The sequence below is a fragment of the Eutrigla gurnardus genome (genome assembly GCF_963514095.1).
Source record: "Eutrigla gurnardus genome assembly, chromosome: 17".
NCBI lineage: Eukaryota > Metazoa > Chordata > Actinopteri > Perciformes > Triglidae > Eutrigla > Eutrigla gurnardus.
This window is the reverse complement of record NC_139928.1, coordinates 19,845,938-19,871,651: the sequence shown is the minus strand read 5'-3', so window position 1 is coordinate 19,871,651 and position 25,714 is coordinate 19,845,938. Positions and strand designations below refer to the sequence as shown.

The window sequence follows — 25,714 nt, the reverse complement described above, 5'->3', positions numbered from 1 at the left end:
GTGGGATCCAACATGGGATTTTAAATCAAGCATCTTTGACCATATTTGACTTCCTGTAAAAACACTTTGCTCAATAATTCCTGGCTATGGGTGGTATATTTGACTTCTACACATAATTGACTACAGGTATGTTTAATATGAACCATTTTTACTGTACCAATTAAGAGAAATTACGAAGTTAAAGTCCTACATTTAACGAATAATAGGTCGATTTCTGAATATTTGAGGTAATTCCAGAATTACACTGATTGATTTGAGTTGAGGACATCTCTGACTACATACATAACAAAAATGAAGCATTTTTACTGTACCAATTAAGATAAATTACAAAGTAAAAGTCCTACATTTAATGAATAATAGGTATATTTCTGAATATTTGGGGTGCTATAAGAATACTTTTCTCAATAATTCCAGAATGACACTGATTGATTTGAGTTGAGGACATCTCTGACTACATACATAACAAAAATGAAGCATTTTTACTGTACCAATTAAGATAAATTACAAAGTAAAAGTCCTACATTTAATGAATAATAGGTATATTTCTGAATATTTGGGGTGCTATAAGAATACTTTTCTCAATAATTCCAGAATGATACTGATAGATTTGTATTGAGGACATCTCTGACTACACACATACTGAAAATCAAGCATTTCTACTGTACCAATTAAGAGAAATTACAAAGTAAAAGTCCTACATTTAACGAATAATTATTGAGTAAAGTATTTTTATAGCGCCTTAAATATTCAGAAATCTACGTATTTGGTAAAGATGTAGAACATTTACTTTGTAATATATGTTAACAGTAAAAATGCTTGATTTCCAGTCTGTATGTAGTCAGAGATGTCCTTAACTCAAATCAATCAGTGTCATTCTAAAATTCTACAAAAGGTCCAGAGCGGACCGAGTCCATGGTGTACTTACTACCACGTACTTCCCACCTGGACACACAGAAACAACATGTCAGCTCATTTTTGTCTCGAAAGGTGGAGGTGGCAAGTCGACAAGCAAAGAACTCTAAAATGCTTTTTTTTTTTAATGGAGTCTGGATTGATGGGTGCACTGTAGAACTTTTATGAGGCTCGTAAAGGTTGCATGTGTTCTATTCCTTGCAGCTGCAGTGAGTCCGTGTCTCCACCGGGGGGAGTTTGATCCGACCTCGGCTGTGTGTCGGGATGAACTTACCGGTGGCCTCGTTGTAATACACACTGAATACTGGTTTGGCAATAGTAGCACGTTAGACTACTCGTTACTGAAAAAAGTAGTCCGACTACAGTAACGCGTTACTAAGTAGCGCGTTAGTGGCATCACTGCTAACAACCCCTTCTCTTTGCTTCCACCTAGTAACTCGTGACGCACAGCCAATGTAGAATTTTCTATTGGTCGGATTCAAGTATCTTCATGTCACGGACGAGACGGTTGAAGCTGTGTGTCAGAGAGACAATAAGGGGAAACAGCGAGGCGACATTCAAGTAAATGTTCTCCAAAGTGTTCTCTTCTCCAAATCTCGTCCTAAGAAGAAAATGAGGGCGGTCATGGTGTTGCTGTTGATCTGCCACAAAGCAGCAGCAGGTAAGAATCAGGCGACTAAACAACCATAACTGAAGAACTGTGTAGAACGTCGCGTTAAAGCGAAACTAACCACCTTCCGTCATTTTATAGGCCTTGTGTTTCTTTAGTACGCCTAAATGAGACATTAATTTAGTCATAAGTAGCCAATATGTTGTACTCCTTTAACTTATTTAATTTATATTTAATTTATTTAGATATATTCACACAGGGAACAGGGTTTCTGGAGCGTTGTGTAGCAGATAGAGAGAGAGAGAACTTTTTTTCTCATTTCTTGTTTCTTTTTATTTTCGTTGGTATTTTACTTCCTTTCTGCTGTTAAAACTATATAATGACACCATTTCAAAGTTAGATTCTTTAAACATGCATGTTTTATATGTGCACATATGTCAGCGTTTGCGCTGATACCGATATATCTGCGATTACTCTTTGTCCATGGGGAATTTATTATTATTTTTAATTAAAAAAAAATCATTTTATTGTCTGTTGCAGAGATTCACTCTCTGAAGTATTTCTCCACGTCGTCCTCTGGAGTCCCAAACTTCCCAGAGTATGTGTCTGTTGGGTTGGTTGATGACGTTGAGATAATTCATTATGACAGCAACACCAGGAGAGCAGAACCCAAACAGGACTGGATGAACAGAATCACAGAAGATGATCCTCAGTACTGGCAGACGAGCACTGAGATCAATGTGGGTAACCAGCAGGGCAACAAAAACAACGTTGAAGTTGCAAAGAAGCGCTTCAACCAAACTGGAGGTTTGTTTATGTTTCACTTCATTCTGACAACATTTGGTTGATACTTTAATCCTGTATTTTAATAAACACACAATATACACCTCAATGTTTCTATACTGCACTAAATAATAATGTGTCTCACTCTGTATCAACTGTTATTTATTTATTTATTTGTTTATTTCGGGCATGTCAATTAAATCACATTAATTAATTAAATTAAGAATACATCGACAAAGAAAGAAAATGTACAAATCATCGAAGCAAACAATATAAACAATATTTTATTTATAAAACATAGCAAGCATAATAATTATTACACATCAATTAACTGTTAATTGGCTGTAAGTGACTTTCATGGAGCCAATCACAGCAGCAGGTGTAGCTCCTCTGTTGCTGTCTGTGGATCAGTGTGTCTCCATGGAAACAATCTCTCTCTCTCTCTCAGGTGCCCACATTTTCCAGTGGATGTACGGCTGTGAATGGGATGATGAGACTGATAAATTTAATGGTTATTTTCAATATGGTTTTGATGGAGAAGACTTCATAGTGTTTGACCTGAAGACAGAGACATGGATCGCTCCAAACCGCCAGGCTTTCATCACCAAACAAAAGCTGGATCATAGTAAAGCTCTGACAGAACAGTATAAACACTACCTCACCCAGATTTGTCCTGATTGGCTGAAGAAGTATTTGAAGTACGGGAGCAGCTCTCTGCTGAGAAAAGGTAGAATCACATGACCTGACATAGTTAATTGGACACAATCATTTTAAAGATATGTTTGTTTGTTTGTTGATGTAAAGGAAAGGTGAGTTGCTCACATCGTCTGAAATACTTGTTTGAAAAAGAGACTTGTTTAGTAACATTTTCATCATAATGATGGAAAATATAACTATGGCCTCTGATAATGGGCATCTTCTTTTGATAACTTTGAATGTTTGTGTTACGTTGCAGAGGAAGCAGAACAGGATTATTTTTGTCTCCTTGTCTTGCTATATTATACTCAGAAGACAGAATGACATAGAACAGTGTGTTACAGGAGATATTTGTTAAGCCCCAATACTATATAAATACAATGGTAGCAATAATCAAAACACTCTCTCTCCTCAGAGCTTCCCTCAGTGTCCTTCCTCCAGAAGACTCCCTCCTCTCCAATCAGCTGCCACGCTACAGGTTTCTACCCTCAAAGAGCCGAACTGTTCTGGAGGAGAGATGGAGAGGATCTCCATGAGGACGTGGACCTCGGAGAGATCCTCCCCAACCACGATGGAACCTTCCAGATGAGTGCCGACCTGAAACTCTCAGTGGCAGCTGAAGACCGGAGCAGGTACGAGTGTGTGTTTCAGCTCTCTGGTGTGAAGAAGGACATCGTCAACACACTGGACGTCATCAGGAGCAACGAAGGTGAGACTGAGACCAGAAGTGATGAGAAACATTATTAGAAACATAATAATCAAACCACAGTTCAGAGGTCGTAGGCGCTGTGGAAGAAAAACTCTTCAGGTCCAATTCTGTAGCTGGTTCAAATGAGGTTTAATCACTGACAGTGGAGAAAAGAAATTCACAGTGTATCCATGAAGATCCAGTCTACCGAATGGCCTGGCCGAGGTGGATTTATACAGAACTCTCTGGAGAACAAAAGGGAAGGCGTCATGAGTGATTTGCATTGAATCAACACGTCTCTCTGCAGAGGAAGAGAAATCTGTGGATGTCTACAAGGTGTGACTGTTCTCGGGACAGCTAGACAATGTCACAGCCAGTGATGGGAATAACGGCGTTAGTAACGCCGTTACTTTTTTCAGTCACGAGTAATCCAATTGATTACTTATCTCATTATTATAACGCCGTTATCGTTACTGCCAAAAATGTGTTGCGTTACCTCGTTGAAGGCAGAAAGAAACAAATGTTACGCTATAGTAAACAGAGACGCGTCAAGCACTAGGACCAAGCGGAAAACGGCCGCTCAAGCTGAAGCCTGTTTCCCTTAGTTTAGACCGCCCACAAGCTCTTCGATTGGCTCTGCCGTTTCTTGTGTGATTGGCCGTCCCCGCTGTCACTCCATCTTGCTTGCACACCGACGGTCTGCTAGTCTGCGGTCAGGAGTCCTACAGGAGTCCGCTACTGGAAGTTGGGAGTTTGTTCTGCCTGGTTCACGTCAGCTAGAAGGATTGTAATATCAGAGGTTTCATTTACATTAACGTTTGAATCGGTGTCCATGTGCGTATGTGCGCGCGTGTGTGTTTGGTAATTAGACGCAGCCAGGATGTCTAAAAAAAGAAAAGTGGACATAAGAGACTTCTTTAGAAGTCAAAGTGTAAGTTACTCAAAGAAATGCATTACACCCATCCTGCAACACCTTCACTGGCTCCCAATAAAGCAGCGTATCCACTTCAATCTGATCAATAAAATGTATTATTATTATTATTGTTGTTATTATTACTACTATTGGATTAGAATTGGTTGATAATGTTTTGCTACATGCTTTTCCAAAAGATATTGTGTGATTTTTACCAATCCACTCTATAAGCATAGTAATTATAAGATCTCCACTAAAATGGTTTAGATTTGTGCACTGTGGATTTCTGCTTGTATTGTATTGAGTATCCATTTCATTATAATACTCAGATTTATCATAAATAATTGAACACGCACATGTTTTTTAAGTTCCGTCAAAGAGGGATGGAGATGGGGTCCAAATTGTTTGACACATCGGTATTTAAAAATGATTTGAAAGTAACGCAATAGTTACTTTTAGAATTTGTAACTCAGTAACTACTTTAGTTACTTTCTGGAAGAAGTAACTAGTACTTTAACTAGTTAATTTTTTAGAGTAACTTGCCCAACACTGGTCACAACAGGAGCCACTCGTCGGGCCTTGATCAATGTATGTGAGACAAAGATGTTATGGAGACAGTTCAGGAAGGGGGGAAGATCCAAGGGTCTTTTCATCAAGACTCACAAGTTAACCACAATCAAATAGGGGCAGCAGGACATTAGATGAGTACAAGAGAAAGCTATATTAGTATGAGATTAAAATAAGAATTGTAAGGTAACGCATTTTCTTCTACAGCGCCGTATTGAATGAACTACTGGTCAGTTTTAAAGGATGAGTAGAATGATTTAATAACTGGATGAATGTATGTATCTGTCAGGAGATTAGTCAGGATCACGTTTTCAAAAGGACCAACAAACACACTGAATACAGGATTGTGGTCCGGTTGACAAATGGAGGTTCTTCTCCTGGAACCTGCTTCATCTGTTCAGGTTGTGACTATTTCCTCTTGTTTTGTGCTCAACAGAGAAGCCCACTGACATGACCACTGACATGACCACTGACATGACCACCGTCATCATCGTCATCGCTGCAGTCGTACTTCTTGCTCTCGTCCTCGCTGGGATTGGATTCGTGGTTCACATAAAGAGGAACTGTAAGACCCAAACGGAGACGTTGTCTCATCTCTTCTTGATTTCAGGCTTTGAGTTGGTGACTTTATCCAGCAAACTTCAACAACAAGCGCTATAAGGTCACGACTAGAAGACACAAACTCATATTCAAGTTCAACATTCATTGTTATTTTTATTGTCAGATTCAGGTTTCATCAGATTTGCTCCTATTTTTCATGTATTTTGTTTAATCCCAGTTTTTCTTTCAGACAAATGCCCGCATACTTGTAAGTACATCCTGTTTTATTATTCGCTTATGCTATGGCTAGCGCAAGTCAATGGTTCTTAGCTAGACAGGCATTAAAAACAGTCTTGCCCACTCCACAGTGCACCCGAGGCAAATCCATTAAAACACTAGACTGTCGATGTACATATGTGTGTTGATAGAATAATATTTGAAACAAAACCTTGCATCGCATGAATCATCCATTTTTTGAGGAACTAGTTTCTCAGCAGCAGCGGAATTTTACTTTGCTCCGTCGGACTCAAAACTCTAAGATGCGCCGCCCGAAATACTGCCCGTAAATAGGCAATCGAACCGGGCCAAACTGTCGGCACTTATACCCCCAAGGCTGTCTGAAAAGCCCTCGGAGCTCACTCAAACACCGGGCAGCCCACCGCCACGCAAAGCCACAATTACGCACCGCGAACCCGGACCATGGTCCGTCCGAAGAACCGTAAACCCTCGGACGCGTTGCGAGGATTCCCTCTGGTAAATAGACACATGAACACCGCCGAATAGTCGGGCCTCGTACCCTCAGAGCTGGGTGAAAAGCCCTTGGACCGCAGACCAACACCGGACAGTGGGCGGCTCCGCAAATCCACACATGCGGACTCTCCGTTGGACTCAAAACTCTAAAACGCGCCGCCCGAAATACTGCCCGTAAATAGGCAATCGAACCGGGACGAATTGTCGGGACTCATACCCTCAGACCTGGGTGAAAAAGCGCTTAGACCTCACGCAAACACCGGGCAGCCCACGGCCACGCGAACCCACAATTACGCACCGCGAACCCGGACCTCTGCTCCGTCCGTAGACCCGTAATCCCTCGGACGCGTTGCAGGGGATTCCCTCCTGGCACCACCAGTCTCCGTTTGTTCGGTCCCGGTTCTCAGCTCCAGCAGGGGCTATCTTGGTCTCCACAGACTCTTGTTCACGTTCTGCCCTTTGAGCATCCCTCTCGCGCAATTCTTCCTCTGCATATTCATATTCATCAGAGTCTTCAAAGGTTTCAGTATATTCTCCAAAAGTGTCCATTTCTGTGAGATTGAAGAAACTAGCACTGCAGGCTACTGTGCGTCTGTAGCAATGACAGCAGGTAAACAAACTATTATAGAACCGGTAACTTATAAGTGCTAGGTGATATCACTCCGCCGCTGCCATAGCCTACTAGGAAGTATGACACGCTGCTGCTGCTGAGACATAAATCCTTAAAAATGCAAGGTTGGTTTTATTTCAAACATTCTATCAACACATATGTACAGCGATAGTCTGCCGTTACAATGGATTTGCCTCGGGTGCACTGTGGAGTGGGCAAGACTGTTTTTAATGCCATGCTAGCTAAGAACGATTGATTTGCGCTAGCCATAGCATAAGCGAACTCGGCAACTAGAAGAGCTGAATAAAATGTCTTGAAAACGTCTCCTTACGTCTCGAACACACCGGCTCACTTGGAAAATAGGTCTTATGTCCAAAATTCCGAGCTATCCCTTTAACATTTTTGTTGCGTTGATTTTCAAAAGTGGCTTTCACTGAGTGCTAAAGTTGGTCAAGGTTTAATTCCTGCTGAAAACAAAATGTGAAGCGACCAGCAGCATGGGGTGCAAGGCTCAGAGAAACAGCGCCCTCTGCTGGTACTGCTGTAGTCACCATGTCGTCTGGTCTCTCACGTACTTAAAGGAAAACACCACCGCATTTCCATACTGAACTATGTTCTGCTCTGATGTTAGACGAGGTGATACATACCTCCCTCTCCTCTGTGCGTGCACTCAATGGCTCTTGCGCGCACTCCGCGCAGCGCTAATTTGCTAGCATGTAGCTTGTCCTTAGGATCCAAAGGGGGGTGAAGTTAGAAGCGACCAAGCACTTCCACGTTGTCCCTATTTAAATACGGTTACGTGAGTAGTTACACGACCCAAGTTTGGTTACACAAAATGAAACATGCCAATTTTTCTAAGCGGATAACAAGGATAACTATATAGTATGGCGGAATAACAACTGGAAGCACTTCGACGTCGGCGCAGTAATATCATCACTCAAAACATGACGGGACTATATACCTTCTGCTTGTTTTCACAACCCTGTACGATGCACGTTATAACCATGATGTTTGATTGTTCACAAACTATCTTACTACAACCTGATGCTTCCTCAACTGTGCACAAACTACTACAGGTAGTGCAGGCGACGGCGTGCAGGTCACGTAGGTTCTATTGACGGAAGTAAGAGGGGGAGGGGAGTGATGATATTACTGCGCCGACGTCGAAGTGCTTCCAGTTGTTATTCCGCCATACTATATAGTTATCCTTGTTATCCGCTTAGAAAAATTGGCATGTTTCATTTTGTGTAACCAAACTTGGGTCGTGTAACTACTCACGTAACCGTATTTAAATAGGGACAACGTGGAAGTGCTTGGTCGCTTCTAACTTCACCCCCCTTTGGATCCTAAGGAATATACTGGGACAAGCTACATGCTAGCAAATTAGCGCTGCGCGGAGTGCGCGCAAGAGCCATTGAGTGCACGCACAGAGGAGAGGGAGGTATGTATCACCTCGTCTAAGATCAGAGCAGAACATAGTTCAGTATGGAAATGCGGTGGTGTTTTCCTTTAACAAAGTCTGCGTTCATGCTGATGAGTGTTCAAGTTGTTACTAGATAAGAGTTGGTGCAATTCAAACTTTAAATAATAATAACATTTAAAAGTAATAATCACTTGAAAAGCAGTCGCTCCCTATATTTTAAATTTTCATTCCAACTGCATGGAAGGATGAATGAGTTCATACGCTAATATGACAATTTAACACAAATATCTGACGGGATAAAATGATGAATGTGACATTTTTGACATTTTCTAACTGAAATGAAGCGGTGAAGGAGGATTCTCTTATTTGTGTACTTTAATGCTTACAAATGATGTACATTGTACAGTGAATAGGTAAAGTAGGCTAGTATGATACTGCAGATATACTGTGAATGTGTATATATATGTGAGTAGTAACACTATAGACTAGAGAATGTCACGACAGTCACCCAGGATTGGCCTTGTGTTGATTTATTTTGTTCTGTTTTTTAGACAAGAAGACCCAATGTGAGACTAAATCTACAGGATCATTGATTAACCAATCAGGTCCATATCCATCTGTTTGTCCGTACAAAACACTTCTTTATCTGATTTTGTCCTTTACTTGACTATTGTTTTGTATTTTGGTCTCTTCAGATTCAGAGAGTTCAAGCAGCAACACACCGTTGGATAAAAGGTAACTAATGTGTGACGTCTGTACGATGAACGTTGAGAACTTACAAACATTTCCTTGTCTATCCCAGTGGTTTCACACCTTCCATTTCTAATACCTTTATTGCCATATTATTACGTTTTGCACTGTTCATTTTTAATGCTCCCGGGTTCGATTCCCGGGTCGGCCCGGGTTCCTTCTGTGTGGAGTTTGCATGTTCTCCCCGTGTAAGCGTGGGTTCTCTCCGGGTTCTCTGGCTTCCTCCCACAGTCCAAAGACATGCAGGATGGGGATAGGTTCATTGATGACTCTAAATTGCCCGTAGGTGTGAATGTGAGTATGAATGGTTGTTTGTCTCTACATGTCGGCCCTGTGATAGACTGGCGACCTGTCCAGGGTGTAACCTGCCTTCGCCCAATGACAACTGGGATCGACTCCACCCCCCCCCCCCCCCCCCCACGACCCTGAATACAGGATAAGCGGTAGACGATGGGTGGATGGATGGATGGATTTTTAATGCTTGTGTATTTGACAGATGTGAGTGACTGCAGGAAGAGGAGGGTGAACTTCAGTCCATAACTTTATACTCTGTTATGTACAAAGTTTGACACAATCTGAAATCTAATATAAACAAAAGAACCGGATCACCGACAAAACCGGTTGAATGTCCCCGATATTCATGTGGCCAAAACATTAACGTTGCCAAACGCAACAAGGCTTTAAAAGGTGCGATAATCAATATTTGCGAATTAAAAATGTATCAAATGACGATGCGTAATTTGAAAGGCGACTTGTCCGAGGATTATCGATGATGTCGGTGATGTCATCGTAGATGCTCATTGATTGGAATGCGACATTTCAAAATTAGGTTGGTATATATTTTATATAACCTTAAGTATGATTTGGATTTTTGCTTTTTGTTTTAGTTTACAAAATTACATTTTTTTGGTGTTTATGTTCATCTATAAATAATACAGCCTAGCTGAACTGTAATACTTATAAATACTTTTTTAATGCTGTTGGGCTTTTCACAAATGTAAATTCACATGTCGACACACATCCATGAACGTGCATTCACATTTTCATATCTACACTCGTAGCATCCGGCAGTTTGATGGTATCAACGAGAGATAACAGATATTAGCGTTTTTCTCTCCGTTGTTGGATCAGTGTTGCTGACCCCAACACACACACACATGCACACACACATTTTCCAGTTGTATTAATAGTTTGTTTGAATATTTCTTGAAAACTAACGTTTGTTTTTACGGTGAGCGACGTCTTAGAGGTTTTTCTTTGTGGAATATGAGGATTTGTACGGTGACCTTGAGTTTATGGACCTTGAGTGCCCATAAATAAAATTAATTATTATTATTTGTTCACATGAGATCAGGTTGTTACATAATATCTCTTTTGATGTGTTTTTGAAATATATTTATATGTTTTATATATTTATATTTATGATGGGGGGTCCTTAAAGGCTTCTGGGCTGTTTGGAGCTTCTCAGCACACTGATGGTGAAAATGAAATGAGATGTTTCTGAAAGTATGTCCTGCTGGTGTTTTGGGACAGCGGACGTCTGCTCTCTTAGTTTGGTAGAAACTTATAAATAATTCCTCCCCCGTCCTTCTCCTCGTCCTCCACCAGAGGTCGCTGATGTCTGCGCCTTCCTGGCTTCAGACGACTCGTTACGTCACAGGAGCGAGCCTGGAAGTGACAGGTACGCTGAGCTTCAAGTCTCTGACGGCCGCTTCTTTAAAAACACGTTGGTTTTTCATCTCGTTAAACATTTTGTGTGTCCGTCGGTGTCAGGTGGACTTTTCATTGGATGAATCAGCTGTCAATCACACCTGAAGAAGACCAATGGGAGGCCAGCTGGTTTGTAGCGGATTCAAGGCTTAAATGATTCTGCTTGCTGTTTTTTGTCGATCACAGTTTATTAGGTTCCATAAACCTGATTGTGAACATGTACTATACTGTGTTAAGACACTTTTGTGCCAATAAATACCTTTTTGTTTGTAATATTTCCGTGTTTTACTTTGGAAGCTCAGAATCAGAAGAGAAGCCCCGGTGGGATCCAACATGGGATCTATGACCACACCTCCTCAGTCTGGACCCCGTCTGACCCTTTTAAAGGGTATTTTATTTATTTGGTGACCACAACTTATTTCATAAGCTTTTTATGTTAGTTGAAATCTTCCCCTTTAACAAAGTGTAAAAAACATTCCAGCAATTTAATCTTTAGATCAGAAATGATCTTGTTTTTTTTCAGTTGACACTATTTTATTGTGAAAATAATTATGTTCAATGCAACTTTATTGGCAACTTTATTGAAGTGTATAATGTAAAAGTGTCAGATCTTTTAAAATGACAAACATCAGACGTGTAACACATGCCAAAATTCAAACCAGATAACAAAAATGATTCGTCTCTGCCTTTGAGTAGGTAAAAAAAAAAGAATGGATAATTCACCTCAAATGCATTAAAACTAAAGGAACGAGTTTTGAAAACGTGAGGATTATAAAGTACAGACATTTGTTTAAAACTGTAGGGAGGAAAAGTAACAGTTGAAGATTCTACTTGAACACAATAAGGAAGTATTTTATGTTTCCATCCCTCCATTAAAACCTCCTCAGACTCCCATTCTTCTCTAACCAGCCTTCCTTTCCTTCTTTCTTCAGCTCATTTCAGGCGTCCTCCTCCACGTCTTCCTCGAACTCCCCCTCCTCCTCGGCCGTGGCGTCCTGGTACTGCTGGTACTCGGACACCAGGTCGTTCATGTTGCTCTCGGCCTCCGTGAACTCCATCTCGTCCATGCCCTCGCCCGTGTACCAGTGGAGGAAGGCCTTGCGGCGGAACATGGCGGTGAACTGCTCCGAGATGCGCTTGAACAGCTCCTGGATGGCCGTGCTGTTGCCGATGAAGGTGACGGCCATCTTGAGGCCTCGCGGCGGGATGTCGCAGACGGCCGTCTTCACGTTGTTGGGGATCCACTCCACGAAGTAGCTGCTGTTCTTGTTCTGGACGTGCAGCATCTGCTCGTCCACCTCCTTCATGGACATGCGGCCGCGGAACACCGCCGCCACCGTCAGGTAGCGCCCGTGGCGAGGGTCGCAAGCCGCCATCATGTTCTTGGCGTCAAACACCTGCTGGGTGAGCTCGGGCACCGTCAGGGCGCGGTACTGCTGGCTCCCCCTGCTGGTCAGAGGGGCAAAGCCGGGCATGAAGAAGTGGAGGCGGGGGAAGGGCACCATGTTGACCGCCAGCTTCCTCAGGTCGGCGTTGAGCTGGCCGGGGAAACGCAGACAGGTGGTCACGCCGCTCATGGTGGCCGACACCAGGTGGTTGAGGTCGCCGTAGGTGGGCGTGGTCAGTTTGAGAGTGCGGAAGCAAATGTCATAAAGGGCCTCGTTGTCAATGCAGTAGGTCTCATCTGTGTTTTCTACCAGCTGGTGGACCGACAGCGTGGCGTTGTACGGCTCAACCACTGTGTCGGACACCTGAGGACAAAGAGACGAGGAACATCATCACAACATATAGATCCCACCTCTGGATGATGTCATGAACCCGGAGGTTTTTACTGTATCTAAGTACAGTGGTGTGTGTGTTACCTTCGGGGAGGGCACCACACTGAAGGTGTTCATGATGCGGTCCGGGTACTCCTCCCGGATCTTGCTGATGAGCAGCGTGCCCATGCCGGAGCCGGTCCCTCCTCCCAGAGAGTGCGTGAGCTGGAAACCCTGCAGACACTCGCAGCTCTCCGCCTCTTTTCTCACCACGTCCAGGACCGAATCCACCAGCTCCGCCCCCTCCGTGTAGTGACCTTTGGCCCAGTTGTTTCCAGCTCCACTTTGACCTGGGGAGCAAGACAACAACACACACGGGGGGCTGTAGCACTGAGTTTGAGCGACTCATCCTGTCAAAGTGTCCCTTGGGCGAACTCTACAAGCTCCTTGACTGCCGGTTTGTATCCCAGCCTGACCTCTGACCTCCTTTGCAAAAGAGGGCCACATTAAAGACTCAAACTTCTTACCAAAGACGAAGTTGTCAGGTCTGAAGATTTGTCCAAAAGGTCCAGAGCGGACCGAGTCCATGGTGCCTGGTTCCAGGTCCACGAGGATGGCCCTGGGAACGTACTTCCCACCTGGACACACAGAAACAACATGTCAGCTCATTTTTGTCTCCAAAGGTGGAGGTGGCAAGACGACAAGCAAAGAACTCTAAAATGCTTTTTTTTTTAATGGAGTCTGGATTGATGGGTACACTGTAGAACTTTTATGAGGCTCGTAAAGGTTGCATGTGTTCTGTTCCTTGCAGCTGCAGTGAGTCCGTGTCTCCACCGGGGGGAGTTTGATCCGACCTCGGCTGTGTGTCGGGATGAACTTACCGGTGGCCTCGTTGTAATACACACTGATCCGGTCCAGCTGCAGGCCGCTGTCGCCGTGGTAGGTTCCTGTTGGGTCGATGCCGTGCTCATCGCTGATCACCTCCCAGAACTAAGCACACAAACGCACAGGCATCAGTAAATATGGACTCCACAACAGATGCGAGTCACACACATTAACACAAACGTTGGCCTCTGAAACGTCTATAAATCCTCAGACTTCTTGTTCCCCTCGTCGTCGAGGCTCAGTCGGAGCGGAGGATTCTGTCGGCCTTGATTCTACATGCCGACACATTAACGTCAAACTGTGTTAAGATTCAAGCGCAGACTGTCACACCAGCTCAGTCAACTGACCCTAATCTGTGCCTCATACTGTGTGTGTATATTAAGTTATTCCAGTATGTTTAGATGCTATTTTAAGTTCAGAGCATATTTTGAGGGCCAAATGAATCACAATTATTTTCCCAGGATAATGGTGACATAAATGTTTTATATATGTCCCATTCCTAACTGCAGACCGGAGCAGGTTTTGGTTGAAGCTAGATTTAGTAAATTCGTGAACTGAAGCGGAGTTAATCCATTGTGAAATGAGGACGACCTCAGTCCGACTAAATCCTCTGTAAATGCACTCGTCTTCACTGATCAGGGAGTTTGAGTCACCACATATGTTGCTGCCACGCCGCTCGTTGCCCTGCCAGGAAACCCTGCTGTAGAGGACTATGTAGAGGATAGAGGACTATGTAGAGGACTACGTAGAGGATAGAGGACTATGTAGAGGACTATGTAGAGGAATATGTAGAGGAATATGTAGAGGATAGAGGACTATGTAGAGGACTATGTAGAGGACTATATGGAGGATAGAGGACTATATAGAGGACTATGTAGAGGATAGAGGAATCCTCCTCTTGTATTAATACATAAACCTAAAACTTTAAAACACTAACGAGTGCAATATATGTCAATAGTGGTTCAACAAGTATTAAAAAAAAGTAATTTTAAACAAAGACTCAATTTTTAGATTTATTCAAAAATAAATATGAACACATTAAAGGACTACACCCTAAAAAAATGGCTGGGTAACTATTGGACCAACCCAGCAGTAGTTAATTTGACCCAACAAAATGGGTTCCACATTTAATTCAAATGCTGGGTCAAATTAATTTCAACCCTGGGTAAATTCTACCATATGAATTGGTTAAATATTAGGCAAATTATACTTTATATAATATTCCACCCTAATGCTGATTCATACAAACTGCAATGGGATAATTCTACCTCAAAAATGGTGATTGTCGTGATGTTGTGTTTTACTGTAACAGAATACCCATGTCTCGTAAACAGTTACATTACAAACCCTCTCAAATACATCCTATAATTAACACAATAAACACTTTTAAACAATGTTAGTATATAGTAAAAATATTTATTCAACTTTTGGCAGATCAGAGGATTAAGGTACAAAACAATCTTCAACAATTGACAGCACTGCAAAATAACACGAATAAATGTAATATATCTTGCTTTCGGGATCAACTGCCTGATGGACCCCTCTTCTAAAAGAAGAACACTCTCCTCATCAATTCCCTCATCTGAAAGACAAAAACAAAACACAAAGACATCTTTATTTTTTACAACGGAGAACAGCTAAAAATATGGGGTCAATTACATGAAGCTATTGGAATTAAAATGCATTTTCAGTAACAATTTATTAACTTAAAATACAAGCAAGACTGAATGAGCACTAAAACATAATGCAGTCAATTACATGACTTTTCAAATAATCCCTTTACCTAGCTATGCAGGCCATCTGCTTAGTGGGAATGATAAAATTATGCTCTTACCTTTAAAACTATCATGGAGGTCTGTCAGCTGCCACTGTGAGTTTTTCTACAACGCTGCCCATTGACCTGGAACAATAATAGATAAATAACTTAATTAAAAGACAAAACCTGGTTTAATATAATAAACAGTAATGGCCATCTAGAAGTCGTCACCCCAGTGCTTCTCGCTCTCACACTGCGCGGCGCGCGTTTTTAATGCTCCTGCTGTTTTGCGCGCGAGCTAACTAACAAGCTAGTTCACTAGCTTGTAAGTTAGCTCGCGCGCACCAGGCGTACCGGCTAGCTGGCGGTTTACATGTATGATAGCAAAGCAACTGCCGGTCAAATAGCCTGTTAGTTAGCTCGCGCGCACCCGGCGTACCGGCTAGCTGGCAGTTTACATGTATGATAGCAAAGCAACTACCGGTGAACTAGCCCATTAGTTAGCTCGCACGCACCCAGCGTACCGGCTAGCTGGCGGTTTACATGTATGATAGCAAAGCAACTACCGGTGAACTAGCCCATTAGTTAGCTCGCACGCACCCAGCGTACCGGCTAGCTGGCGGTTTACATGTATGATAGCAAAGCAACTACCGGTGAACTAGCCTGTTAGTTAGCTCGCACGCACCCAGCGTACCGGCTAGCTGGCGGTTTACATGTATGATAGCAAAGCAACTACCGGTGAACTAGCCCATTAGTTAGCTCGCGCGCACCCAACAAACCGGCTAGCTGGCGAAGTACCGGACTGGCGAGCAAACCAGCCGGATAATTAGCCCACTGGCTCCCGGCTGCCAGGCTAGCGAACCAGCGAGCTAGCTGGCTAACTTTTTTTTAATTTTTAATTTATTTCTTTAATTTATTATTATTATTATTATTTATTTTGTATTTATTTATTTTTTCTCTTTCTTTTCCCCCCTGTGGGTAATGGGGGCGGGACTAGATAAGCCTTGGCTTCTCCCGCTTTCCCTTTCGGCCATGTGTATACATGTTTACTGTGTGAGCAAGATGTGTGATGATGACTAAATGTGATGATGACTAAATGTACATGCCCGAAATAAACAAATAAATAAATAAATAAATAAATTACTCAATAAACATGACCAAAAGCCCGCTGGCATTATGGACGTTTCATTAATTAATTTGGTAAACGGCTAAAACCAATGAACTGCATCTGTGTGTGCTTCAATGATAACGACAATATATAGATACTACATTAATACGTAACGCAAGACGGACATATGAATTCAATATAGTGTGCACAAACCTTGAACTTGGCTCGCCGCGACGAGGATGACCTGTCGTTAGCCGCTCGCTGCTTGTGGTGGATGACGGGAGAAGTCACGTTCAAAGCATAAACTACCCTAAGTGCTGGGTCAACTGATGTTTGTTGGGTTCTGCTCCCGTTATGTCTTCTAGAAATATATGTTTTCGTGTCGTCTAACATAAAATATTAGTTTATTTTAGCTATGAAATAAAACATTTTTTTTGTATCAAACTGTCAAAACACACAATAAAAGAAAGTTCTCTTTTAAAATAATAAACAAAGCATAACTGGAAGGAAAAACTTGAGTAAACTGCTAGAAGAAAAAGTGAATTTTTCCTCACCTTTGCACCAATTTGGTTCCCGCACTGGCCGGCCTGGATGTGCACGATTTCCCTCATGATGGAAGGCTAGTGATGACAGCGGGGGGTCGGCGGGATGAAGCGCTGCTGCAGGTCTACTGACGGACGCACGGAGAGAGGGAGCGCTGCTCTCAGCTGGGGGCGGGGCTCAACGCCTGCCGTCACGCTCTTCACGTCGGTCATTGGCTGCTATTGCTAGAGCCTCGGCGCTGATTGGCTGAAACGACAGATTTAGTTAATAAAGGGGTTTCCATGTATCAAAGGCAAGGACCGGAAGAGAAGGAAGGAGTGCAAGGTTTTGTCATCACTGCCCCGTTGGAGCCCCACCAACCTAAATGAAACAATGTACAATACAATACAATACAATACAATACAATACAATACAATATATAATATAATATAATATAATATAATATAATATATAATATAATATAATATAATATATAATATAATATAATATAATATAATATATAATATAATATAATATAATATAATATAATATAATATAAAATATAATATAATATAACACAATACAATATAATATAATAGTTAGATTATATTTAATTTTATAATGAGGTGATAAAATGTACATGTCGACCACATATACACATTTTGGACTTGCACTTTATTTGCACTTCATTGTTATTGTAATCTTATACTTTTATACTAGCCCTTTTAGTCCTACTTTGTATTGCAGCTGCTGTACAACAATTTCCCTCTGTAGGAATAAAGTTGAACTTATCTAATGTCTGTTTATCGCACAATAATAATAATGATAACAACATACATATATATGTATATTTTTATATATATAGTTTGGAATGTTAAACTGGAGTTTGGGAAACATTTGTTACACATATCGATGTTGAGGTAAATCTGCAATACTTCAATGTACATTCAAACAAATTGTATGCATTTGGACCACATTTCCTCACACGGTTACTATAGTTACTTCATGTATGAAGGTATTTTTAATAACCCAGTTTATTATGAGCCAGCAGTGGAAAATACTGACTGCTTCTTCCTGCATCGCCATTAGCAGAGAGGCATCTTAACTGAAGATGCTCGTTTCCCCTAAATCAGGTGTATTATGTCAGTTCGCCACCGCGCCACTAGATGGCGGACGCACACAGTCTGGATGATGGGTGTGCTGAATAAAAGCCGCTGAGCTGTGTGTGTGTGTGTGTGTGTGTGTGTGTTGCACTTACTGGTCACACCAGCTGCTATCCAACGGGAATAACCGTGAACTGGGGCAAAAACATTTCATTCACTCTCACGCAGACAGACACAGCCACTCATTTCTCCTCATTCACCCTCGTTCGCCACAAACCACCATCATTACACCAACCGGTAAGTGTGTCGCTGCACTGCGCCTCCGTCCACATCCATCCGCGCATCGTAAACAACCTATGTGGGACACACTTAATGGATAGACAGCTAGCCGCTAGCACTCTATGTAGGCTTTATTTTATTCATTTATTTATTTTTCTTAATAAGTGCCTCTAATGTGCGGGACTTTTTTTTACTGCGCAGTATCTGCGTAAATTAGATTTTAGCCACGTTGGTCAGGTCTGCCCTCTGGAGCATCACAACCCTGAGTCATAGAAACCTTTCTGCAGTTTTGGAGGCCTTATTATTATTATTATTATTATTATTATTATTATTATTATTATTATTATTATTATTATTATTATTAAGATAATAAAATGTGTGTGTGTTTCTTTGTTTTTTCTAAGTTTTAAAGAGGATCAGCTAACATGTTCTACACCTGTGGTCCCAACGAGGCTATGGTGGTGTCAGGTATGATGATGCTATCAACAAAAACCTACAATACATAACCTTTTAGAGTGTCTTGTTTGTTTTTTAGTAGACAAAATATACAAAAATACACCAATAAAAAACAAAAACATTAATGATAGCATTTACTCAAATGTCAAAATGTAATAAGCAATTAAAAAAACTCAATTACTCAATGCTATTTAATTCTTTTTTGGTAGAAAGTCTAAGTGTGAAGTTAAACATGATGCTCCTCCAGTCTACTCCAGTCTCTCTCACCTCTCCCAGGATTCTGTCGCTCTCCTCCACTGATGATCCCTGGAGGCCGAGTGTTCGTCGTCCCGTGCATCCAGCAGATACAGAGGTTGGCAAATGTCTCCGTCCACTGTCTGCTTTAATATCCCCGACGCTGCTGCTTTTTAACTTAACGTCGTTAGCAGATCTACTATAGATTAAATTGTGCAATAATTGTACACTAATTCTACTGTGCAATACTCTTCCATTAATACTGTTTTCCTATTTGATTCTTGTTTATACTTGTTTATTCTATACATATAAAGAGCAACTGTAACGTTCCATTTCCCTCCCGGGGATCAATATTATATAGAAGTATTTCTGATTCTGAAGGCAAACGGCACTGCAGCAGCATAACATCTAAAAAAAGTAAGAAATCATATGAATGTGATTGAAAACGTGTAGTTGGAGCCAGAATGACACATATTTAAAACGGTGACCAGCTTCCTCCGCGTCACTACATTAAAAATGATTAATAACATCTATATTTTCTAAATGACTGCACTATAATATGTACACCATTAGATCAATAATCATGTCTCACCGTGCCTCTCTCCAGGATTTCCCTGAACACTCTGACTCTGAATGTGAAGAGCGATAAGGTCTACACTCGCCACGGAGTGCCCATCTCTGTCACCGGCATAGCCCAGGTCAGCGTGAGACGACTCCAGCGGGGGAACAAGACGTGGTCGTCATGGATACACCGAACGAAAACATAAACACTTTTGTTTTTCCACACAAAAAGCTTGTTTCTCTTACATTCTGTGCACAGATTCTATTTTTAACATCTCTACCACGATGGCAGCGAGACAGCTATGAACAAATGTCAGAATCAGAAACACGTTATTGATCTCTGGGGGGAAATTAGGTCACTTTACAGTTGCTCTCATTCTAGAATAGAAATATATAATATAGAAAAGTTTGCAGGTGCAGCTGGACCGTGGTTGTACCTGCTGCTCGACACCCACTGCTGCTATTATTTCTGCTATATTCCTATTATGAATGAGCTACTGTTTCTGCTTTATCATATATCATTTTATTATAGCCACTGCTGCTGTTATCTTTAGTTTTATAACCTGTTTAATTGAATTGTGGACATGGGGATGAATATCATTGCGTCTTCATAATAAACGTGTTGCTGTTTCCTGCAGATGAAGATCCAGGGTCAGAATAAACAGATGCTGGCTGCGGCCTGCCAAATGTTCATGGGGAAGTCGGAGGCCGAGATCGCTCAGATCGCCCTGGAAACGCTGGAGGGTCACCAGCGGGCCATCATCGCCCACCTGACTGTTGAGGTCTGTTTGTCTTCAGTGTTGGATTTACTGGACTTCAGAGTTACTGTGAGGAACCTTTAACTGCTATACTCTTCTAGCATTGAGAGGTGGTAAAACGTGTTCCTCTTACAGGAGATCTACAAGGACCGTAAGAAGTTCTCAGAGCAGGTTTTTAAGGTGGCCTCCTCTGACCTGGTCAACATGGGCATCAGCGTGGTCAGCTACACGCTCAAAGATGTCCACGACGACCAGGTAACCACTTACCTTACAATCAGCCTTTTTTATAACTTTAAAAAAACGGTGTAAAGTGTGTTTATGTCGTGGGTTCACCGGGATTCAATAAAAACAACCTGCACGACAAAGAATGACACGCACCGTTTCTCACTTCTGTTTTCTGTTGTACATCACAGCAGGTCAGATACCAAAGCATTGTTCTTGTATCCTGTGAATCGTGAAAAATGACACCTCTCTGCGTTACGCAGGATTACCTGCATTCTCTGGGGAAGGCTCGAACAGCTCAGGTTCAGAAAGACGCTCGCATTGGAGAGGCCAAGAACAAGAGAGACGCTGTGATCAGGGTGAGACGCTGTTCACGTTGTCTCCGTCCTCCAGGATGTCCTTCGTCACCCTTGATATGTGTCGGTGTTACTCTCTCTACAGGAAGCCCATGCGATGCAGGAGAAGATCTCGGCTCAGTATAAAAATGAGATCGACATGGCGAAGGCCCAGAGGGACTATGAGCTGAAGAAGGCCGCCTACGACATCGAGGTCAACACCAAGAAGGCCGAGTCGGAGATGGCCTACCAGCTGCAGGTACACATGAATACGATCTGGGTCATGTGTGATGGCGATCAGTAACGCAATTGTGGGCTTCTTCTGATGTTGAATGATGGAATAGTCTACTTACGTATATCTCCCAGGTAGCGAAGACGAAGCAGCGCATCGAGGAGGAGAGGATGCAGATCCAGGTGGTGGAGCGGACGCAGCAGATCACGCTGCAGGAGCAGGAGATCACCCGCCGGGAGAAGGAGCTGGAGGCCAAGGTGAAGAAACCCGCCGAGGCTGAGAGGTACCGCCTGGAGAAACTGGCCGAGGCTCAGCGGTGAGTTGAAAGATGCTTCATATACTACGTTATAAGTCAACTTAATAATGAAAATTTAACATAAAAGAGTTTAATTTATTCACCTGCAGCCGACCAATCAGTTCTGTTTACTAATAGATAAAATATCAAACCTGAAGGAAAACAAATCCTGCAAATAAGTGAAGATATAGATAGATCACATTGTCCTGTTGTTCAGGATATTATAGTATAGTTCACTAATGGCCGACCCATCTGACTCCGTCTCTCTGTCCAGTCTGAAGTTGATCATGGAGGCGGAGGCCGATGCCGAGGCCATCAGGGTGAGTCACAACTGTCTTTAGTTGTCTAAATAAAATGGAAATCTCGTTGAGGATTTTGTGAAATATGTGTTTTTCCGGTACGAAGAGTTCTCCTCTTGTCTCCTTCAGATTAAAGGCGAGGCTGAGGCGTTTGCAGTGGAGGCCAAAGGTCGCGCTGAGGCAGAGCAGATGGCGAAGAAGGCCGAGGCCTTCCGGCAGTACAAGGATGGAGCCATGGTGGACATGCTGCTGGAGAAACTGCCTCTGGTAAGAGACCCGCACTGTACAGCCCATAACAGGTTTACTACCTTTCATATACAGTGTTATTGTAAACATCACTGACCTTTTAACAGCTAATTATTGGCAGTCAGTCAATTGTTTTCTTTGGATATTTAGTCACAGTATTACTTTTCAGAAAATGTAAAAAAAAACCTTTAAAACCATAAAGACAAATAATTCTATTTTGCAAATTAATATGTATTTAAATGAATGGAATCTAAAAATCATGGTTGATTTAATTCATTTAGTCTCACTGCTAAGCGTACGCTCTCATCTCTGTGTTTCTCAGTCACTTCACGTCCTTCATCTTTCACCTGCCGAGGAGCGAATTGTAAACATTTGGTGATATCTGTCTTCCACCAGATGGCAGAAGAGATCAGCAAGCCCCTGTGTGAGGCCAACAAGATTACCATGGTGTCCAGCGGACACGGGGAGGTGGGCGCAGCCAAACTGTCAGGAGAGGTGCTGGACCTCATGGTCCGCATCCCCGAGGCTGTGGGGAAGCTGACCGGCATCGAGATCTCCCAGGTAACGCGGCCACATACGAAAACATGTCACGACAAATGCATCATGGAGGACGCAAGAAAGCACAATATACCAAATATACCTTGATTTGATTTTTTTGCCAAAAGGGGGCAGAAGAAGTGAGTCATCAATTAACCTGTATGTCTTGTCCAGATTCAAACCAGGATTTGAACCCGCCCACATTCACAAACAACATAAATATCACATGTACGAAAAGGTGCAAAAGTAGCTCCGACCCTTTAACTCAAACAATTATCTGATTTAATTTATCGCATAAAACTTTGCAAATGGTCTTTGTTCCTTTTTTTAAAATGTCAATTCCAACTTTGGAACTTATGTCATTTTTAACCTGTGTTGTTTTTTTTTATCATCTTATTATGTCCATAAAGGTAATGTATTCCACTTCCACGTCCAGCCAAACCAGGAAAAGTATGATTCTACTTAATTCGCCGTAATCAGGGCGGTGAGAGTGAACCAGACTGTAAAAAAATGAATTTGAGCCCTAGAGTTGAGTTATAATGATAATGATCTTCTCCGTTCTGCAGGTGACCTCTCGTACAGGCTGAAGAGAATCAGCCAGCCTCCCTGGACTCTGCATGAGTCTGCAGACACGACCACAGTAACACAGCCTCTCTCCTCCACTCCTCTTTTACTGTCTTACACCATCCGGTTGGCCGTTTTCCCTCCTCGTAGCTGTCCACGTGTCGCTGTGATGCTTCTGTGTTGTAGAAATGGCACACATTGTTCTTCTTTTTCTTGTTTGTTACACGCAGGTCTATCTGGGTTACAGTATTGTGCTCAGCTGACTACAGTTACTGCTGTTTTTGTTTTTATGTAGTCTGCTTACACAGAGCATTCAAATTACAACACCACAAGATGTGAGCCTGTGACTTACTTTACGTTGGCATCGAAACAAGCAGCAAATGTAACAGTAGCCCTCTGTGTGTCTGTACTTTATGGCTGGACTGTAGAGGGCCAGCCCTTTAAGTGGCTCTGTGGCTGAGTAAGTAAGTAAGTGAGTAAGTGAGTAAGTAAGTAAGTAAGTAAGTAAGTAAGTAAGTAAGTAAGTAAATGAGTGAGTGAGTGAGTGAGTAAGTAAGTAAATGAGTGAGTGAGTAAGTAAGTAAATGAGTGAGTAAGTAAGTAAGTAAGTAAGTAAGTAAGTAAGTAAATGAGTGAGTGAGTGAGTGAGTGAGTAAGTAAGTAAATGAGTGAGTGAGTGAGTAAGTAAGTAAATGAGTGAGTGAGTGAGTAAGTAAGTAAATGAGTGAGTGAGTGAGTGAGTAAGTAAGTAAGTAAATGAGTGAGTGAGTGAGTAAGTAAATGAGTGAGTAAGTAAGTAAGTAAGTAAGTAAATGAGTGAGTGAGTAAGTAAGTAAGTAAGTAAGTAAATGAGTGAGTGAGTGAGTGAGTAAGTAAGTAAGTAAATGAGTGAGTGAGTGAGTAAGTAAATGAGTGAGTAAGTAAGTAAGCAAGTAAGTAAATGAGTGAGTAAGTGAGTGACTGATCAAGTTGCACCATTGGTCAGTCGAGTGACGTAGGCCTCCTACGCTAAATCCCATGCAGCAGCCGTAGCTAGCGTTAGCACAGTGTTAGCACGCCTGCAGCCAGCGTCTAGACAATCTAACTTCACCCCCCAATAGACAACAAAACTATAAGTGAAGCATCGCAAACTTCATCGACATGTTTACGTGATCAATTGGCTCGTTGGATACGTTGTTGTTGGAGAAAACTGGGCCTGTTTACAGTGATAACATGGTTGGCTTAGCATTTTTACTAGCATTAGCCAACACTCAGCCACTGGCTGCGCCTGAAAACATGATGTTTAGTCACCACAACACTGTGTGACATTTATTTATATAAAACACCCCCAGTATTCTTAAATGGGAGACTACGGGGAAATACCACAGTATGACGTACAGAGGCGCTAACGCAGCGGTGCTGCTAATGCCGGGAAGGTGTTGCCATGGTGACCAACGGACAGGCTGCAGGTTCTCGAGAGCGAGAGATGGATTTTGTTTCGTGTGGTGTTAAACAAAATAATCGCTGATGATGAGAAATTTAGCTTATCATTAAAAACCCGGTCCAGCCAGATACGAGGTCTTGTTCAACCTTCGTCCCAACCGTCTCACGTGAGTCTCCGTCCGCTGCCTGTGTTTAGATTTAATATCTCCTCCATGACTGCCTTGCTGCCGAACCTTAAGTGCATCTTAACATGGATGTTTAACACAAACAGACCTTCGTTTGCTAATGCTACTAGCATTGCAATACTAGACCAAAGCCACGGCCTGTGGTTTTAGTCATCGCTCATTTCTCACCATATAGTTTCTGACAGAATTCATATTTAAGGGTGATCACATCAACCTTAAGTCTTTAAAGTTGTCATGGATGGTTGCAAACTAACAGGTAGTAAATTATTAAATTGCCATTATTATGTATTTTATATATTTTTTATTTATTTCTATTTCATATTTGTGTCTTCTCTGTCTACACTCAGATCTTCTCGTTTCCTCATGCTGAATCAATGTCAATATTTTAGGAAGATAGTTTGACACTTTGACACTTTGACTCAAGGCATACCAGTATAATATCATGTCAAACTTTAAAAACCTGTGCAGCCGCCCCATACGGCACTTTTTCGCTGCAAACGTATTAGCAAGTGGCTCACTAACCATACTTACCATTTGGTATCCATCATCGGAAAACACTGCAGTAGTCACTTTAAACCCTCCAGCCCTTTCTACTGGATCCTTAGAATACCAGAAATTATATACAATGAGAATATCACGTTATGTGTTACAAGAGAATGTCTTAATTTATAAATTATTATATGAATTTTGTTATTTATGATGAAAGTTCACAGATAAAAAGCAGTGTGTTTTTGCTGTGATGTGCATCTGAGTTAGGTACCTCTCTCCCAGTCCATGCTGAGCAACAAAATAGGGGCCTGAACCTGGATCTTGTGGTTCAGGTTCCCTTGAGACTTTGCCACTCTGCCGCCCAGTAATACATTCACTGTACTAGATGTATACCTTAAGGAAAGTGGCACACGTTGTGTTTTTATGGCCTGTTATGTAGCAGCTCTCATTCAGGTGTCGCTTGTGGAACTAGAGCTAAATGTTGGGTAAAGTTTAGCTTTAGCCTTCGATTGTAGCA

General features: G+C 42.0%; 3 protein-coding genes across 7 annotated transcripts; 2 read left to right on the top strand and 1 right to left on the bottom strand.

Annotated features, from left to right (window-relative positions):
• The first annotated feature begins 1,420 nt into the window (after positions 1 to 1,420).
• LOC311027586 (class I histocompatibility antigen, F10 alpha chain-like) lies at positions 1,421 to 12,023 on the top strand. Of its 5 annotated transcripts, none has more exons than XM_084031659.1 (12): positions 1,421 to 1,573; positions 2,063 to 2,329; positions 2,754 to 3,032; positions 3,417 to 3,710; positions 5,606 to 5,734; positions 5,960 to 5,977; positions 9,044 to 9,097; positions 9,188 to 9,227; positions 10,851 to 10,923; positions 11,016 to 11,081; positions 11,255 to 11,340; positions 11,885 to 12,023. In XM_084031659.1, exons 1-9 carry the CDS (start codon positions 1,525 to 1,527, stop codon positions 10,858 to 10,860), a joined length of 1,140 nt encoding a protein of 379 aa, XP_083887785.1. In that variant the 5' UTR covers positions 1,421 to 1,524; the 3' UTR covers positions 10,861 to 10,923; positions 11,016 to 11,081; positions 11,255 to 11,340; positions 11,885 to 12,023. The 5 variants fall into 5 exon arrangements, with proteins under 5 accessions (XP_083887785.1, XP_083887784.1, XP_083887783.1 ...); XM_084031658.1 differs by having other exon boundaries at positions 11,250 to 11,340; XM_084031657.1 differs by lacking the exons at positions 11,255 to 11,340; positions 11,885 to 12,023 and having other exon boundaries at positions 11,016 to 11,225.
• On the bottom strand, positions 11,891 to 17,154 carry LOC311027583 (tubulin beta chain-like; the record flags this gene model as incomplete). Its single annotated transcript, XM_084031654.1, has 5 exons — positions 17,013 to 17,154; positions 13,591 to 13,699; positions 13,237 to 13,347; positions 12,815 to 13,059; positions 11,891 to 12,703 (listed from the first exon to the last, which is right to left on the bottom strand). Exons 1-5 carry the CDS (start codon positions 17,067 to 17,069, stop codon positions 11,891 to 11,893), a joined length of 1,335 nt encoding a protein of 444 aa, XP_083887780.1. The 5' UTR covers positions 17,070 to 17,154.
• A 1,084-nt stretch (positions 17,155 to 18,238) lies between these two features.
• Positions 18,239 to 23,603, top strand: flot1a (flotillin 1a). Its single transcript, XM_084031656.1, has 13 exons — positions 18,239 to 18,380; positions 18,767 to 18,830; positions 19,095 to 19,170; positions 19,660 to 19,750; positions 20,252 to 20,395; positions 20,507 to 20,626; positions 20,857 to 20,952; positions 21,035 to 21,187; positions 21,295 to 21,476; positions 21,730 to 21,775; positions 21,884 to 22,021; positions 22,397 to 22,561; positions 23,104 to 23,603. The coding sequence occupies exons 2-13, from the start codon at positions 18,788 to 18,790 to the stop codon at positions 23,122 to 23,124; spliced, it is 1,275 nt and encodes a 424-aa protein (XP_083887782.1). The 5' UTR covers positions 18,239 to 18,380; positions 18,767 to 18,787; the 3' UTR covers positions 23,125 to 23,603.
• Positions 23,604 to 25,714: the final 2,111 nt, after the last annotated feature.

Excerpts from the sequence above, each read along its gene's own strand:
- LOC311027586 (XM_084031659.1), top strand. The coding sequence starts at position 1,525 with ATGAGGGCGGTCATGGTGTTGCTGTTGATCTGCCACAAAGCAGCAGCA. Across the intron at positions 2,330-2,753 it reads GCGCTTCAACCAAACTGGAG|GTGCCCACATTTTCCAGTGG; the intron begins GTTTGTTTATGT and ends TCTCTCTCTCAG. Across the intron at positions 9,098-9,187 it reads ATCATTGATTAACCAATCAG|ATTCAGAGAGTTCAAGCAGC; the intron begins GTCCATATCCAT and ends TGGTCTCTTCAG.
- flot1a (XM_084031656.1), top strand. The coding sequence starts at position 18,788 with ATGTTCTACACCTGTGGTCCCAACGAGGCTATGGTGGTGTCAG. Across the intron at positions 19,751-20,251 it reads CTGTCACCGGCATAGCCCAG|ATGAAGATCCAGGGTCAGAA; the intron begins GTCAGCGTGAGA and ends TGTTTCCTGCAG. Across the intron at positions 22,022-22,396 it reads TGCTGGAGAAACTGCCTCTG|ATGGCAGAAGAGATCAGCAA; the intron begins GTAAGAGACCCG and ends GTCTTCCACCAG.